This window comes from Cherax quadricarinatus, chromosome 67, assembly GCF_038502225.1.
Source record: "Cherax quadricarinatus isolate ZL_2023a chromosome 67, ASM3850222v1, whole genome shotgun sequence".
In the NCBI taxonomy this organism is placed as follows: domain Eukaryota; kingdom Metazoa; phylum Arthropoda; class Malacostraca; order Decapoda; family Parastacidae; genus Cherax; species Cherax quadricarinatus.
The window spans coordinates 20,025,186-20,041,781 of NC_091358.1; the positions used below are offsets into that span (position 1 = coordinate 20,025,186).

General features: G+C 41.1%; 1 protein-coding gene across 1 annotated transcript in view; it reads left to right on the forward strand.

Moving 5' to 3' along the window:
• Positions 1-2,182: 2,182 nt before the first annotated feature.
• LOC128699576 (G kinase-anchoring protein 1) overlaps positions 2,183-16,596 on the forward strand; it is a 105,779-nt gene continuing 91,365 nt past the window's right edge. Inside the window, exon 1 of the mRNA XM_070099433.1 lies at positions 2,183-2,334. Within this exon, the coding sequence (XP_069955534.1) occupies positions 2,191-2,334 (144 nt within the window). The 5' untranslated portion in view covers positions 2,183-2,190. The remainder of the gene's footprint in view (positions 2,335-16,596) is intronic.

The window sequence follows — 16,596 nt, forward strand, 5'->3', positions numbered from 1 at the left end:
GACCTGCTGAGTCAGCAGCTTGTGTCTCAGGCTGGGCTGGTGCCGCATGCTGCGTGCCCATGATACCACCACCACCTACTGACACCTGTGGTCTATCCATACCAATTGTAGCCACATCATCATAACTTTCACTGTCTATTCCAGGTGTAAGGCCACGGAATATACTCCGGGATGTACTCCGTCGCCTTGGAATTGCATATGGTACACTACCTGAGCACATGCTGTGTCATATAAACTGATGCTTCACTGGTGAATATGATTCCTCACTGTCACTACTTGAATGATCATCAAGAGCAATAAAATCAAAGTCCTTGTCACTATCATCATTATTACTCAAATCCGAGGCCTGACCACGTGAAAATACTAGCTTTCTCTTTGCGACGAGGTACAATTGAATGTGACTGAGAGGCATCAGCACCAGAGGTCAAAGGTTGGGGGTCGTCAGGATTTTTGGCACTATTTTTGATATCCTGAGCATTGCTGTCGGTCACAACTTGATCAAAACCATAGAATTCCTCTTCAGATCCACTTCCATCAGTGTTAGAACTCTCACTTGGGAAGAGGAGAGTCCCAATTCGCCTGGGAGTGAGAGCTTCATTGCCGTGAGGCATGGTAAACTAATGTACTCAGATGGCGTTCCCACAGTGCCATGCGGGCACCCTGATATTTTATTTACTGTGCACACTGACCATGCAGACCCATTATCTTAGATATAGGCCTACCAGGCTCCTCGCGCTAAATTTGAAGCCGCTAGAATTTTGGCGTAGATCTACGGCTTGGACCCTGGCTTCAAAGCTGTAGATCTATGGCATGGACCCTGAAAGGGTTAAGGGTTAAATTGCTTCTAGAGGTAGTTTTTAAATTGTTTCTGGAAATGGTTTTTAAATTTTTTGAAGGCAGTTTTTAATTTTTTTATTACCTGGAGTTTACCTGGAGAGAGTTCCGGGGGTCAACGCCCCCGCGGCCCGGTCTGTGACCAGGCCTCCTGGTGGATCAGAGCCTGATCAACCAGGCTGTTGCTGCTGGCTGCACGCAAACCAACGTACGAGCCACAGCCCGGCTGGTCAGGAACCGACTTTAGGTGCTTATCCAGTGCCAGCTTGAAGACTGCCAGGGGTCTGTTGGTAATCCCCCTTATGTATGCTGGGAGGCAGTTGAACAGTCTCAGGCCCCTGACACTTATTGTATGGTCTCTTAACGTGCTAGTGACACCCCTGCTTTTCATTGGGGGGATGTTGCATCGTCTGCTAAGTCTTTTGCTTTCGTAGTGAGTGATTTTCGTGTGCAAGTTCGGTACTAGTCCCTCTAGGATTTTCCAGGTGTATATAATCATGTATCTCTCCCGCCTGCATTCCAGGGAATACAGGTTTAGGAACCTCAAGCGCTCCCAGTAATTGAGGTGTTTTATCTCCGTTATGCGCGCCGTGAAGGTTCTCTGTACATTTTCTAGGTCAGCAATTTCACCTGCCTTGAAAGGTGCTGTTAGTGTGCAGCAATATTCCAGCCTAGATAGAACAAGTGACCTGAAGAGTGTCATCATGGGCTTGGCTTCCCTAGTTTTGAAGGTTCTCATTATCCATCCTGTCATTTTTCTAGCAGATGCGATTGATACAATGTTATGGTCCTTGAAGGTGAGATCCTCCGACATGATCACTCCCAGGTCTTTGACATTGGTGTTTCGCTCTATTTTGTGGCCAGAATTTGTTTTGTACTCTGATGAAGATTTAATTTCCTTGTGTTTACCATATCTGAGTAATTGAAATTTCTCATCGTTGAACTTCATATTGTTTTCTGCAGCCCACTGAAAGATTCGGTTGATGTCCGCCTGGAGCTTTGCAGTGTCTGCAATGGAAGACACTGTCATGCAGGCAGTTCTTGAACAGTTTTGGAGTGGGATGTTTTACAAGTGTAGTTACACTATAGCACTGTTGAGGAACTTTGTATCAATAACACACAGACACACGAGACAAATTTATGACGACGTTTGGGTTTGACATAGACCATTAACTTGTCAGTAGTTAATGGTTCAAGTCACTCTCAAACACCATTGCAAGTTCCCGTCTCCCCCGTGTAAATTGGGTTCTCTTTTAATCATGGTATTTTTTTCTTTTCTTTAATTCCCCTAGGTGTTTTTTTAATAGATTTTACCAACATAAACTAACGTGCACTTTCTCTCCTCAGTTACAAGCTATGGCGTTTGGAATCAGCAAAACGAAAAACAAGAAAAAAGCAAATAAGGTCGTGGAAGTTGTAGATAAAGAAGCATCCGTTGTCAAGGCGAATGGTCAAGTCAATTCAAGATTAGACGAAGAATGGCAACGACGTGATAATGATGTATGTTGTTTATTTTTTTCCTGTAGAAGTAAATAAATAAATATATAAAGAACAAGAAAGCACAATAGCATGACTGGAACAATTCACACATAACCTGCAGAGGTTCTGTCTTTTATTCTCTTGCCTCTTCGCTGGCCAAAACTCTCACTCCTTTTCTTGGTACTTTTTCTCCTGCTCAAGTTCATCACTCTCAAGACTTCATCAAATGTGTTCGCTCTCTCCTGACCTTTTAAGATGTTGAGTCCCTCTTCACTACTGTCCTTCTTGATGATGATCTTAATTATCTCAGAGTGAAGGTCAGTGAAGGGTCACTTCATCTCCCTGTACTTATTAATGTCTTTCTTGATCTTATTCGTCTTTGTGTGGACTCTTAACTCCTTTTCCTTTCAAGGTAAATTTTATTCTCAAAGCTTTGGTGTCACTATGGACTGTCTATCTCCTGTTCTTGCTAACCTTTATATGAAATACTTGGAAACTGTTCTTCCTCGTACTAATGGTATGACTTTCCCTCTGGCTTCGCTATATAGATGACATCTTCGCTTTTTGGCCTCATGACTCTAGTCTTTTCCAACTATTTCTTGATGATCTTAACAGTCTTGCTCCTTCCATTAAGTTTAAAGCTGAATGGGAATCTTCACTCTTTGCTTTCTTTTCTTGATGTATATGTCCACTGCTAGGATACAGGTTTTGCTTTTTCCGTTTATCACAAGCCTAGGCACAGTGGCATGTACATTCATTACTTACCATGCTCTCTCTGTCAAGAAGTGTTCTTATTTCTCACTTTCTCAGTGTCCTCCGCATTTGTGACCCTCAGTTCCTTGACTTGGAAATTTCCACTCTTCGTAATTCGTTCTCTCGTCTTGGCTACACTTCCCATTTCATAATGTTTGCCTTCTCATGTGCTAAACAGACTTTCTTCTGTCCAAAACTCTCTACTCCTGTAGAGAGTGTGTTCATGTCCAGCACATCACATTTGGTCACCCTCTTCAGTGACCACAATCCTCTGACCTACCTCAGATCCATGAGGAACAAGAATACTCATCTCATGCATTGAGCATTACATCTACAGCCATGAGACTTCCGTATATGGCAATAATCTAGTTCATGCCTTTCCTCCCGCTATAGATGCCCCTAGTATCTATATTTCATGTTCCTCGTGTCCTCACCAATAGTTTGGAGAAATTGATCACTCTCTGAGAGGCTCAACGAACACAAAAGAAGCTTTAGGTTTGCCAACACCAGTAATGTTCTTTTCTGTCATGTTAGAGATCACAGTCAACCTATTAACTAGTCCTCTGTTAAAACTGCCTACCCTACTTCTAGCTTTCACAGTTGCTGTCTTGTTGAAGCATTATTATACACAATTTTCCTTGTATGACTTTGTTTCTGTATATGCCTTGGATTTATCAGGTAGTCAGAGAGGCTCGGGAGTTATCATATAGGTAAAGAGGCTTTGGAGTAATCAGGTAGGTAGATAGGCTATGGAGTTATCAGGTAGGTAGAAAGGCTTTGGAGTTATTAGGTAGATAAAGAAGCTCTGAAATTATCAGGTAGGTAGAGAGGCTCCGGAGTTATCAGGCAGGTATTGAGACTCTGGAGTTATCTACTTGCACCAGCGATGAATATGGTGCATATACATTTGCTAAATTTAAGTCCAAAAACCTTAAAAAAACTTTAACAGTTGGAGCAATCTACAGAGTGCCTCACTCCAGTATTTACTCATTTAGTGAAAACCTAAGAAACATGATAACTGACACAGAGATGAATAAACACTACCTGATACAGGGTACTTCAACATAAACCTCATCTATGACCACAACCTATAAGTGACTGAATTCACAAACACTGAGCAGCTGCTTGCTTCTGTCAACTATAACAAAACCTACAAGAAGCAAATGCCTCTCTACTGGACCATATCTGGACAAACACTATATCCCCATTATAAGCAAGTATAATCACAGATAACACCACTGACCACTCTCCCACCTTTCTCATAACCATTTTACGTAGATTGTCCCAGGACACAAGTAGGATCACCTTCCAACTACATAAGTCATCGGTTAATAACTTTATTTCAACATTAAATAACATCGACTGTCAGAATGAGCTAGTAGTCAACCTCGATATTGATGAATGTGTTAATATTTTGTTTTTACAAAAAACCCAAAACCTCTATAACATGCATTTCCCAATAAAAACTAAGTACAGTAGATCACAGCAAAGAGACTAAACAGCCTTTGGCTTACAAACAGCATCCTTAAATCCATCGATAAAAAACATCTACAGTGGACCCCTGACCAACGAAGGCATCGTCTAATGATAAATTCGACTAACGAAGCGTTTGAGTATAAAAATTTTGGTCCGACCAATGATGAGAAACTTGACCAACATGATTTGTCCCAAACCTGTCCGTCCAGCCTGAGCACCTTGGCTGCCCTGCCATCAGCTAGTGTGCCATTGTTTACAAGCCATGGCAGATGGTTCCACACATACATTTGATGCATTTTGTATTATTCCATTGTTTTTAGTGCTTGTAACTGCTAAATAACCTAGGTAGTAGGTTGGTAGACAGCAACCGCCCAGGGAGGTACTACTGTCCTGCCAAGTGATTGTAAAACGAAAGCCTGTAATTGTTTTACATGATGGTAGGATTGCTGGTGTCCTTTTTTCTGTCTCATGAACGTGCAAGATTTCAGGTACGTCTTGCTACTTCTACTTACACTTAGGTCACACTACACATACATGTACAAACATATATATACACACCCCTCTGGGTTTTCTTCTATTTTCTTTCTAGTTCTTATTCTTGTTTATTTCCTCTTATCTCCATGGGGAAGTGGAACAGAATTCTTCCTCCGTAAGCCATGTGTGTTGTAAGAGGCGACTAAAATGCCGGGAGCAAGGGGCTAGTAACCTCTTCTCCTGTATACTGTATATTACTAAATGTAAAAGGAGAAACTTTCGTTTTTCCTTTTGGGCCACCCCGCCTCGGTGGGATACAGCCGGTGTGTTGAAAGAAAGAAGAACTGCTAAATAAGCCACCATGGGCCCAAAGAAAGCTTCTAGTGCTAACCCTGTAGTAAAATGGGTGAGAAATACTATCAAAATACTATCGTACCACAGTCAGCTGCTGCTGTACCACAGTCAGCTGCTGCTGTACCACAGTCAGCTGCTGCTGCTGTACCATGGTCAGCTGCTGAAGCTGTTGTACCACGGTCAGCTGCTACTGCTGCTGTACCACGGTCAGCTGCTGCTGTACCACAGTCAACTGCTGCTGCACCACCGTCAGCTGTACTACTCGAAGATGTGGAGAGAGTGTTGTTATTGTGGCTTAACAAGAAACAGTTACTGAGAAACAATTAACCCCCAGAGGGTTAGCCACCCAGGATAACCCAAGAAAGTCAGTGCGTCATCGAGGACTGTCTAACTTATTTCCATTGAGGCCCTTAATCTTGCCCCCCAGGATGCGACCCACACCAGTCAACTAAAACCCAGGTGAATAGGAAAAAATGCCTGGAAATAGTGCTCATATTGGTGAATTTAAGGCCAGTCAAGGTTGGTTTGAGAAATGTAAGAATCGTAGTGTGATGAGCCATGGCAAAGCTGAAAAATTCCAACCCCAACAAGTGTTCAATTGTGACGAAACAGGCCTGTTCTGGAAGAGCTCAATGGACAGATTTTTGGTGTGACAGAGGTCCAGTGACTCTCAAGTTGTTCCCAAATTAATACACCTCCATCTCCCCTTCTCTCCTCTCATCATTCATCACTACATCTTCAATAAAGGTAAGTGTCATTTATTCTTCATTTAGTACAGTACAATATTTATTGTGCATGTATCCTTCTTTTTCTGTGTAGGAAAATGTATATTTCATGTGAATTTTTTTTTTTTTTCATACTTTTGGGTGTCTGGAATGGATTAATTGGATTTCCATTATTTCTTATGGGGAAAATTAATTTGACTAATGATAAATTCGACTAACGATAAGCTCTCTGGAACGGATTAATATCGTTGGTCGAGGGTCCACTGTATATGAAGAACATTATAGAATGTGTCTAATAAAGGATCTACCAAAATATTACTCATCAATACTAACTAATCTAATAAGGAGGTCAAAAAAACTATATTACGAAAAGATTTCATGACATAAAAGGTGATATGAATTTTTTTTCTATTTTATTAACACACTGGCCTCCCACCAAGGCAGGGTGGCCTGAAAGAGAAAAACTTTCATCATCACTGTTGCCAGAGGCATGCTTGCACTACACCCCTCCTTCAGAGTGCAGACACTGTACTTCCCATCTCCAGGACTCAAGTCCGGCCTACCAGTTTCCCTGAATCCCTTCATAAATGTTACTTTGCTCACACTCCAACAGCACGTCAAGTCCTAAAATGCATTTATCTCCATTCACTCCTATCTAACACGCTCACGCATACTTGCTGGAAGTCTAAGCCCCTTGCACACAAAACCTCCTTTTCTCCCTTCCTCCAACCTTTCCTAGGCCGACCTCTACCCCGCCTTCCTTCCACCATAGATTTATATACTCTCCAAGGCATTCTGTTTTGTTCCATTCTCTCCAAATGTCTGAACCACCTCAACAACCCCTCCTCAGCCCTCTGGATAATACTTTTGGTATTCCCATACCTCCTCCTGATTTCCAAATTACGAATTCTCTGCTTTATGTTCACACCACATATTGCTCACGGACATGACATCTCCACTGCCTCCATCCTTCTCCTTGTTGCAACACTCACCAACCAGGTTTCACACCCATATAAGAGCATTGGTATAACTATACTCTAATACATTCCCATTCTTTGTCTCCACATATCCTAAGTGCACCACATACCCTTTTTCCCTCAAATTTTATGATTCACCTCATCTTTATTTATTTATTTATTTATTTATTTTTATGTCTTAGCAAATAGTACATTGAGATTTTGTATTTACAATAGTGGGTTGCAATGCAAAGAGAGTCTCTATTATGCCTAGGCATTATGGGCCAACTTAACATTATTGGCTTACAGTCTACTTAACACTAAGGAGTATATCATAGTTGTGCAGTAGGATAGTAATTATTTCATAGTTGTACAGTAGATTATTAATTATAAATGAATCAAAATTTGTATAATACAAAGATATATTCGAAAATGCTTTTTGTGAAAACAATGATTCAATTATATTCATGTCAACAATGGATAAAAGGTTCAAGGTAATTGTTGAAATTATGATGTGGGAGTACATTAGTGGGTATGTGTGTACAGTGGACCCCCGCATAACGATTTTAATATGTTCCTGAGAGCTCATTGTTATGCGAAATTATCGTTATGCGAATGAATTTTTCCCATAAGAAATAATGGAAATCAAATTAATCCATGCAAGACACCCAAAAGTATGAAAAATTTTTTTTTTTACCACATGAAATATACATTTTCCTACACACAGTGAGAAGGATACATGCACAATAGTAGAGTAGTACATGCACAATATATATTGTGCATGTACTACTCTGCTAAATGAAGAATAAATGACACTTACCTTTATTGAAGATGCAGCAGTGACTGATGAGACACTGTGTCCTGGGAGTGCCTTTTCCTCCTGAGTACTGTAGGCCCTGTTTGGCATTTTCTTCCACAACAGGCCTTATCACACTGTGTATGCCACTACGATTCTTAAATCTCTCAAACCAACCTTTGCTGGCTTTAAATTCACCAATATGAGCACTAGTTCCAGGCATTTTTCCCTGTTCACCTGGGTGTTAGTCGACTGGTGTGGGTTGCATCCTGGGAGACATGATTAAGGACCCCAATGGAAATAAGTTAGACAGTCTTCGATAACACTGACTTTTTTGAGTTATCCTGGGTGGCTAACCCTCTGGGGTTAATTGTTTCTTGGTATTCTCAATAAGCCACACCAACAACGGTGCTACAGCAGCAGCAGCAGCTGACAGTGCTACAGCAGCAGCTGACAGTGCTACAGCAGCAGCAGATGGTGCTACAGTAGCAGCAGATGGTACTACAGCAGCAGCAGCAGCAGCAGCTGACGGTGGTACAGCAGCAGCAGCTGACGGTGCTACAGCAGCAGCAGCAGCAGCTGACGGTGCTACAGCAGCAGTATCGTAAGGGGTTCTTAAATGAAGATATCGAGGGTTGAAGGTAGACACACTTGTTGGATGGTAACATATATATTGTCAGACTGTGATGATGAATGTGGAGCCCAGCCTCTGCCTGTCTTCGCCTGTAGGTCTACGCCGACTGAGGGGGAGGCAGAGGTATGAGCCTACACATGCGCATCCAGTGACGTCACACAAAGTCACAGGCCTACAAGGGATCTCCTATCTAAAGCACATGGATGATACTAATATGCTATGCTATATAACACAGGGATCAGCAACTATGCTGACAGCTCGGTCATGTTACGTATGTCGTCTCGACATACACCACTATCTGTAGGCTGAACAGGCAGGCGGTTCTGGGCTGATTCTATACAATAACAAATTCATATATAACTTAGAACTAATGGATGGTATCATAATGGATGTTACAACATGAGTTTTACATAATAGGTGTTAACGTAATCACTTTTAACGTAATGCATTACAAACTATAAGAACAAATCATTATACAATATAGATGGAATTGATCGATCGATCTGTATTCATGCACTCTACGGATTCTGAGGAAGAATAAATATATATATATACAAGGTGAAATTAACAGCAAAGGCATCTGGTGCGCACTCAGATCATTACTGTCAAATTCTCAGAATACGGAGGGAACGTGAACACGAAAATTTCTGACAAACTGATCAGCTAATAACAAAACACACAGTTGATAATTTCATTCATCTCGGACATCTAATTATACAGGCTGTTTACACTTAAACCCAATTCTGCGAGGGTAAGGTTTACGTATGCAGAATGGTTATCATCTCTGGGAGGATCGAATTCCTCTGCAATGGCTAACACATGCCTTGACTGAGGACAGTCTGAACAAGTATCTACAAAAGATACAGCTACAATCACTAGTGACTGTGGAATTACTAATTCGTCTGCTAGGAGTACTCAACTCGACTATTCGATACAGTAATTCTTGGCTCATTACAAAGTCACTAATGGGTGCTGGTGGCTTCACAGTAAGAACAAGATCTTCCTGGAGCAGGAATCGAATCACACCAGACCACATGGGATCTGTTCTTTGGGCATTTTGACATCCTCGACAGTAAATGGAGGATCTGCAGTAACTACACTAACGTGTTGCGATAAAGCATCTGCGACTACATTCGACTTGCCAGGTAAATGTTCAAAAGTGGGATTGAACTCTTGGATAGTCAAGGTCCATCTGGCTAACCTTCCAGTAGGCTGTTTGTTCTGGAATAAAGGTATCATTTCTTTCTTACAGGAGGAATGAACAAACTCGGTGGAGTGGATGACTCCCCCCGGTTGAAAAAATTAACGCTATAACACGCAATATGAGCAAGGGAGAACGAATCTACTATCTCAAACTGCAAGCAAAGGGAAAGGAAATGAATACGGTCAACAATGCTGATATTCAATCTGAGTCGCACACAGTGACACGAGGTATCAGCTATAAAGAAACTACACTTACAAACGTTAACAACGTGAAAGTTATTCGAGAAATAACTTCTTACAATGCACTGATTACTGTCAACTAGGATGGGATCACCATCTGAAACACAAGGGACAACAACAACACTCAAGTGAGCACACTAGCCACAGAAACGTCTTTCTGCAACGGCTTGTGGCATCAGCAAGAGATGGCATAACTCATTGCAAGTAAAGTTCTTCTCAAAGCGTCCCCTGGGAAGGAACGAGTACTTGAACAAATCGCCATCGCAAGGATAGTAGTCTCAGCACTATCCTGCGTGCACGATGTTGTGGCTGGAGTCCAGACAGGAGTGACAGTATTACTAGTGCCTGACCGCTCGGCTACGTTAATAAGTAATTCACAGATCTATAGGAACTTAATCTGAACTTCACATTTCACAGCACTTTAACAAATCTCAGATACAAGCTGTGAGAACAAACACATTGCTCAGGGGCTAGGAATTGTCTTTCAGTCAGTAAGGGAATATTGGTACTGTGGACTGATTCATATTGACTTTGACTGGCATGATACACTAAGTGAACATTCAAAAGTGACTGGGACATGTTCTCAGGGAACTTACTCAAGGACATAAGGCAAGAAAAAAATAGAAAGAATGACACAATAAGCTTAAACGGGAAGAAAATGCTTAACGATTCTGCATAAGTAGTAATTAAAAATTGACAGGTCACACAGTAAGCAAAGAACTCACACAAGAAAAATATGCAACTGAAATGAACAACACTGAAAATCAAGAGAACTTGTACTTTACTCAAATCTAATTTGCTCAACTTTTACTTCAAATTGAATGAATGGCACAGTGAGTTGTCTTTACTTTCAATGCAACAGGGAAATACACAATAAAATGATAAATCAATCAAAAAAAAATATTAAAATGGACTCAATAAATCTTGTGCAAAAAAAAAAACAGAGGCACAATTCACTGAAATAAAATAAAATGACAGACAGAATAAAATATTATGCACAGAACAGAGCATAAGAAACTGCACTGAAATAAACTGTAGCAATATTGCAAATAATTGCTAATCAAAAAAAAAAAAACACTGCTTAGAATCTCTGCAAGAAAAACTTTAATGGCAACACAATATTTGCACAAGAATTATTGCAAAATGAGCCAATGTGCAATAATAAAAATTATAACACACACAAGAAAAGAAATATATCAAGGAATGAACTCTTTGCCTCTTAACTGCAACTTAAACAACACTTAACAAGCAAAAGAACAATTTACTCTAAAAGAAGAACTTAAAAATTGCACTAAGAGTGAATTTGTTCAGTGAAACATGAAAAATAATAGGTGCTAAAACACATAACAAAAGTTTGAACACTTACAGTGATGCAGAACACAACACATCAACAAACACAATACTAGAATTTTCTTGCAATGAAACTTGATGTGTGAAAAATTTTGTAAAAATGATTTCTTGCTTGCACAAAATAATGGCACTATTGTCTGTGGAAATAAGACAAATTAGACACTGGCTAAATGAAAGAATATGAACACAAGAATGTTCAACACACAGGGAACAAAACAAAAATACACAAAAGCTGGGAAGAAAAAAAAAACAGACAACACTGAGTTGTGATGCAGAATATGAGGTGAAAAATTTACTGAAATACAGTGGACCCCCGCATAACGATGGCATCACATAGCGATTATTTCGCATACCGCTTACTTTAATTGCAAAAATTTTGCCTCACATACCGCTTAAAAACCCGCTTACCGATTTTCGTCCGAGACGCGTCCAATGTGCGGCCTGAGCCACGCTCACATGTTCCGCCGGTGGCATTGTTTACCAGCCAGCCTCCGCAGTAACATCCAAGCATACAATCGGAATATTTCGTATTATTACAGTGTTTTCGGTGCTTTTTCTGGAAAATAAGTGACCATGGGCCCCAAGAAAGCTTCTAGTGCCAACCCTACAGCAATAAGGGTGAGAATTACAATAGAGATGAAGAAAAAGATCATTGATAAGTATGAAAGTGGAGTGCATGTCTCCGAGCTGGCCAGGTTGTATAATAAACCCCAATCAACCATCGCTACTATTGGTGGTACAGCTGCTGCTGCTGCTGCACTGTCAGCTGCTGCTGCTGCTGCACTGTCAGCTGCTGCTGCTGCTGTAGCACCGTTGTTAGTGTGGCTTATTGAGAATACCAAGAAACAATTAACCCCAGAGGATTTGCCACCCAGGATAACCCAAAAAAGTCAGTGTCATCGAAGACTGTCTAACTTATTTCCATTGGGGTCCTTAATCTTGTCTCCCAGGATGCAACCCACACAAGTCGACTAACACCCAGGTGAACAGGGAAAAATGCCTGGAACTAGTGCTCATATTGGTGAATTTAAAGCCAGCAAAGGTTGGTTTGAGAGATTTAAGAATCGTAGTGGCATACACAGTGTGATAAGGCCTGTTCTGGAAGAAAATGCCAAACAGGACCTACAGTACTCAGGAGGAAAAGGCACTCCCAGGACACAGTGTCTCATCAGTCATTGCTGCATCTTCAATAAAGGTAAGTGTCATTTATTCTTCATTTAGTAGACTAGTACATGCACAATATATACTGTGCATGTACTACTCTACTATTGTGCATGTATCCTTCTCTTTGTGTGTGGGAAAATGTATATTTCATGTGGTAAAATTTTTTTTTTCATACTTTTGGGTGTCTTGCACGGATTAATTTTATTTCCATTATTTCTTATGGGGAAAATTCATTCACATTACGATTATTTCGCATAACAATTACCCCTCTTGCACGGATTAAAATCGTTAACCGGGGGTCCACTGTACTTCACTGGAATACTAAGAACACAAGGTGATTGTGAAGTGTAAACACAAGTTCTATACTGCTCATATGTTGCACACACAACAAAGGAAAAACACTAAGGTACTTACTTCAAGTGTATAAAAAGACACACAACACAACAGATATAAGATAATGCACGAAAATTAACACTGAATAAAGGAGATTAAAAGAAATTAATGCAATCAGTACATGATAAACACTGAGTCTGATCAAGAGTCACTGAATGTCACTAAGAGAAAAATCACTGGAAACACAAAAGAAATGTCTCAACACTCACAAAAGTCTCTATGAAAAAAAAAATTATCGCTGTAACGACTTGGTGAAGAATGAGGTTGATGGTAGTGGAGAGTAGAGGATTGTTTATGTGGTCTTGCTGCTGTCCTCTGCACAGGTGATTGTAGAATTGCGCTTACATCGGCGATAGACACACAGGAGGCTTTTAACGGTGGCACAAAACACACACTAGCTCTTGACCCCCTATGTGGTCCTTAAAATATGGTGCTACAACCCTTAGTAGTTCACCAAAACACTGAAGAAGTAGGTGAGTTGGTAATGGCTGAGTGTAGTTGGGTTTGTGGGTTAACAGGGCTAAGACCAGCAATGGTGCGACACACATGGTCGTGGGTGGCTGGGCTTATGGGTTGAACGGCGTAAGCCTCACTGAGAACAGCCACACTGCCGCGAAGATAATTCTAAGCCGACTGGCTTAAAAACAAACCCATGAATTACCACAACACCACAAGGATGAAAAAGAGCACTCAGAATGCTTGGAGCTTGAATCACAAGCGATGAAGACTACTCACGTGGCTTGCTCGAGTACTGGGGTAAGACACCTGGGTTAGTTGCTAGCTGGCTTATCTTAACCCTTCACACAGAATGGCTTGACAACTTCACACGATGAGCACAACAGAGGTGGAAGCTGGCTTGGCAGGCAAGGAATTGGATGAAGTAGACTAAGCTCGACTGGGCTTCCTCACCACAGACTGGAAGCTGGCTTATTTTGCAAACTTGGGTCAACCCCTCGGGAGTGATGCAAATAAGCAGACACACTAATACAAAGAGACTGACCAGTGAATAATGTAGAAGCTGGTAGGAGCTTGGACGGGAGAACTGGCTTGAGGTAGCTGGCTGGCATCAACCACGGTAGGCCTACTTGTGACACGAAATGGCCGTCTTGCAGGTCGAAATTTATCTCCAGAAATCGCTGTAATCATCAGAATTACAATCCCACCGCTGCCACCATTTTTCGTAAGGGGTTCTTAAATGGAGATATCGAGGGTTGAAGGTAGACACACTTGTTGGATGGTAACATATATATTGTCAGACTGTGATGATGAATGTGGAGCCCAGCCTCTGCCTGTCTTCGCCTGTAGGTCTACGCCGACTGAGGGGAAGGCAGAGGTATGAGCCTACACATGCGCATCCAGTGACGTCACACAAAGTCACAGGCCTACAAGGAATCTCTTATCTAAAGCACATGGATGATACTAATATGCTATGCTATATAACACAGGGATCAGCAACTATGCTGACAGCAGCTGACAGTGCTACAGCAGCAGCAGACGGTGCTACAGCAGCAGCAGATGGTGCTACAGCAGCAGCAGATGGTACTACAGCAGCAGCAGTAGCTGACTGTGGTACAGCAGCAGCTGACGGTGCTACAGCAGCAGCAGCTGACAGTGCTACAGCAGCAGCAGCAGCAGCTGACAGTGCTACAGCAGCAGCAGCAGCAGCAGCAGCTGACAGTGCTACAGCAGCAGCAGCTGACAGTGCTACAGCAGCAGCTGACAGTGCTACAGCAGCAGCAGACGGTGCTACAGTAGCAGCAGACAGTACTACAGCAGCAGCAGACAGTGCTACAGCAGCAGCAGACGGTACTACAGCAGCAGCAGCAGCTGACAGTGCTACAGCAGCAGCAGCAGCAGTTGACCATGGTACCACAGTATTTCAATAATATTTCTCACACTTTTTACCACAGGGTTGGCACTAGAAGCTTTCTTGGGGCCAATGGTCACTTATTTTGCAGGTAAAATCACTAAAAATGCTGTAATAATACGAAATGTTCCGATTGTATGCTTGGATGTTACCGTGGAGGCTGGCTTGTAAACAATGCCACCAGCGGAACATGTGAGGCTGGCTCAGGCCGCACATTAGACGCGTCTCGGATGAATAGCGTTGAGCGGGTTTTTTAGCGGTATGCGAGGCAAAATCTTAGCGATAAAATGTATCGTTATGCGGATTTAACGTTATGTGATGCCAGCGGTATGCGGGGGTCCACTGTACTGAGTATTTAGCATTTAGTCTTGGGTGATTTAGTGGCTTTTGAGAAGAGTCTTAACCCTTTCAGGGTCCAAGGCCCAAATCTGGAGTCACGCACCAGTGTCCAAGAATTTAAAAAAAAAAAAAATTATTTTTTCTTATGAAATCGTGGAGAATCTTTTTGTGAAGGTAATAAAACAAAAAGTACGAAATTTGGTGGAAAATTGACGAAATTATGCTCTTGCGAATTTTGATGTGTCAGCGATATTTACGAATCGGCGATTTTGCCGACTTTGACTCCCATTTTAGGCCAATTACATTATTCCAATCAACCAAATTCTTAGCTATTTCACTAGTATTACTTCTATTCTATCGATTGAGCACAAGAAATCGCCAAGTCAACTGTTTCAACTACAAAATAAAGTGATCGGAAATTGTTAATTTGGCCAATTAACACAAAGTTCAAAATATTCCAATTTCAAAATAGGGTCCAGAATAAACAATGTAGGCATTCCTGGCACTAAACTAACATTTCCTCTGTTCATTAGTTATGTTTTGAGGCTTTACAAATAAATTCCATTTTGATTTTTTATTCACATAATGAATTTTTATTCACACCAAAAAATAGAAGATTTACTGTTATGCAATACTGTAATAATTGTATAAATATCATCACCATATTTGTGAATGTATATTAGACCCACCAGCTGACATGTATTAGACGTGTGAGGTCGTTTGTTTACTCTTGAATATCGGCAAAAATTTAACATTTCCGCTACTTTGAGCTCAGTTTAAAGCCATTTCCAGTGCTAAAACCAATCAAAATCATCTCTATTTCTGTAATATGTCTTCCATTCTATCAAATGAGACCAAGAAATCGCAAATACAACTATAAAAAACATACGAAAAAACACTGCAAAGTTGCTGTTTTAATCGAAAAATCATGATTTCAGTTTTTTCTCTCATTATACACAGTGTGCTGCAGGATCTGTTTTATGTGGTGCACACATACCACATAGATGTATTCTCTCATATCTAGGCCCAAATGTACCACTCACAGTTTATCAGAGTGAGCTGAGCTCATGGCGTAGATCTACGGTTTGGACACTCACCATAAAGCCGTAGATCTACGGGACGGACCCTGAAAGGGTTAAATTGATTTTCAGACTGTGTTACTTTAATATCTTCTGGTAATGAATTCCATATTTTGGGGCCCTTTATGTGCATAGAGTTTTTACACAGTGTGATATGGACACGAGGTATATCAAAAAGAGATTTGTATCTTGTGTTGTGGTCATGTGTCCTGTTTAGGTTGGTGAGGAGAAGTTTGAGTGGAGGGTATATATTTGCGTGTATTATTCTGTGTATGTAGTAGGCACATGAATAAGTATGGATGTTCTTAATGGTGAGCAGATTCAGACTTTTGAAAATTGGTGGAGTATGCTGGCGGGAGTCGGAATTTGTTATCATTCCTATTGCTGCCTTTTGCTGGGTTATTAGGGGTTTTTGGTGATTGGATGTTGTTGATCCCCATGCACAAATGCCATATGTAAGATAAGGGTATGTGAGTGAAT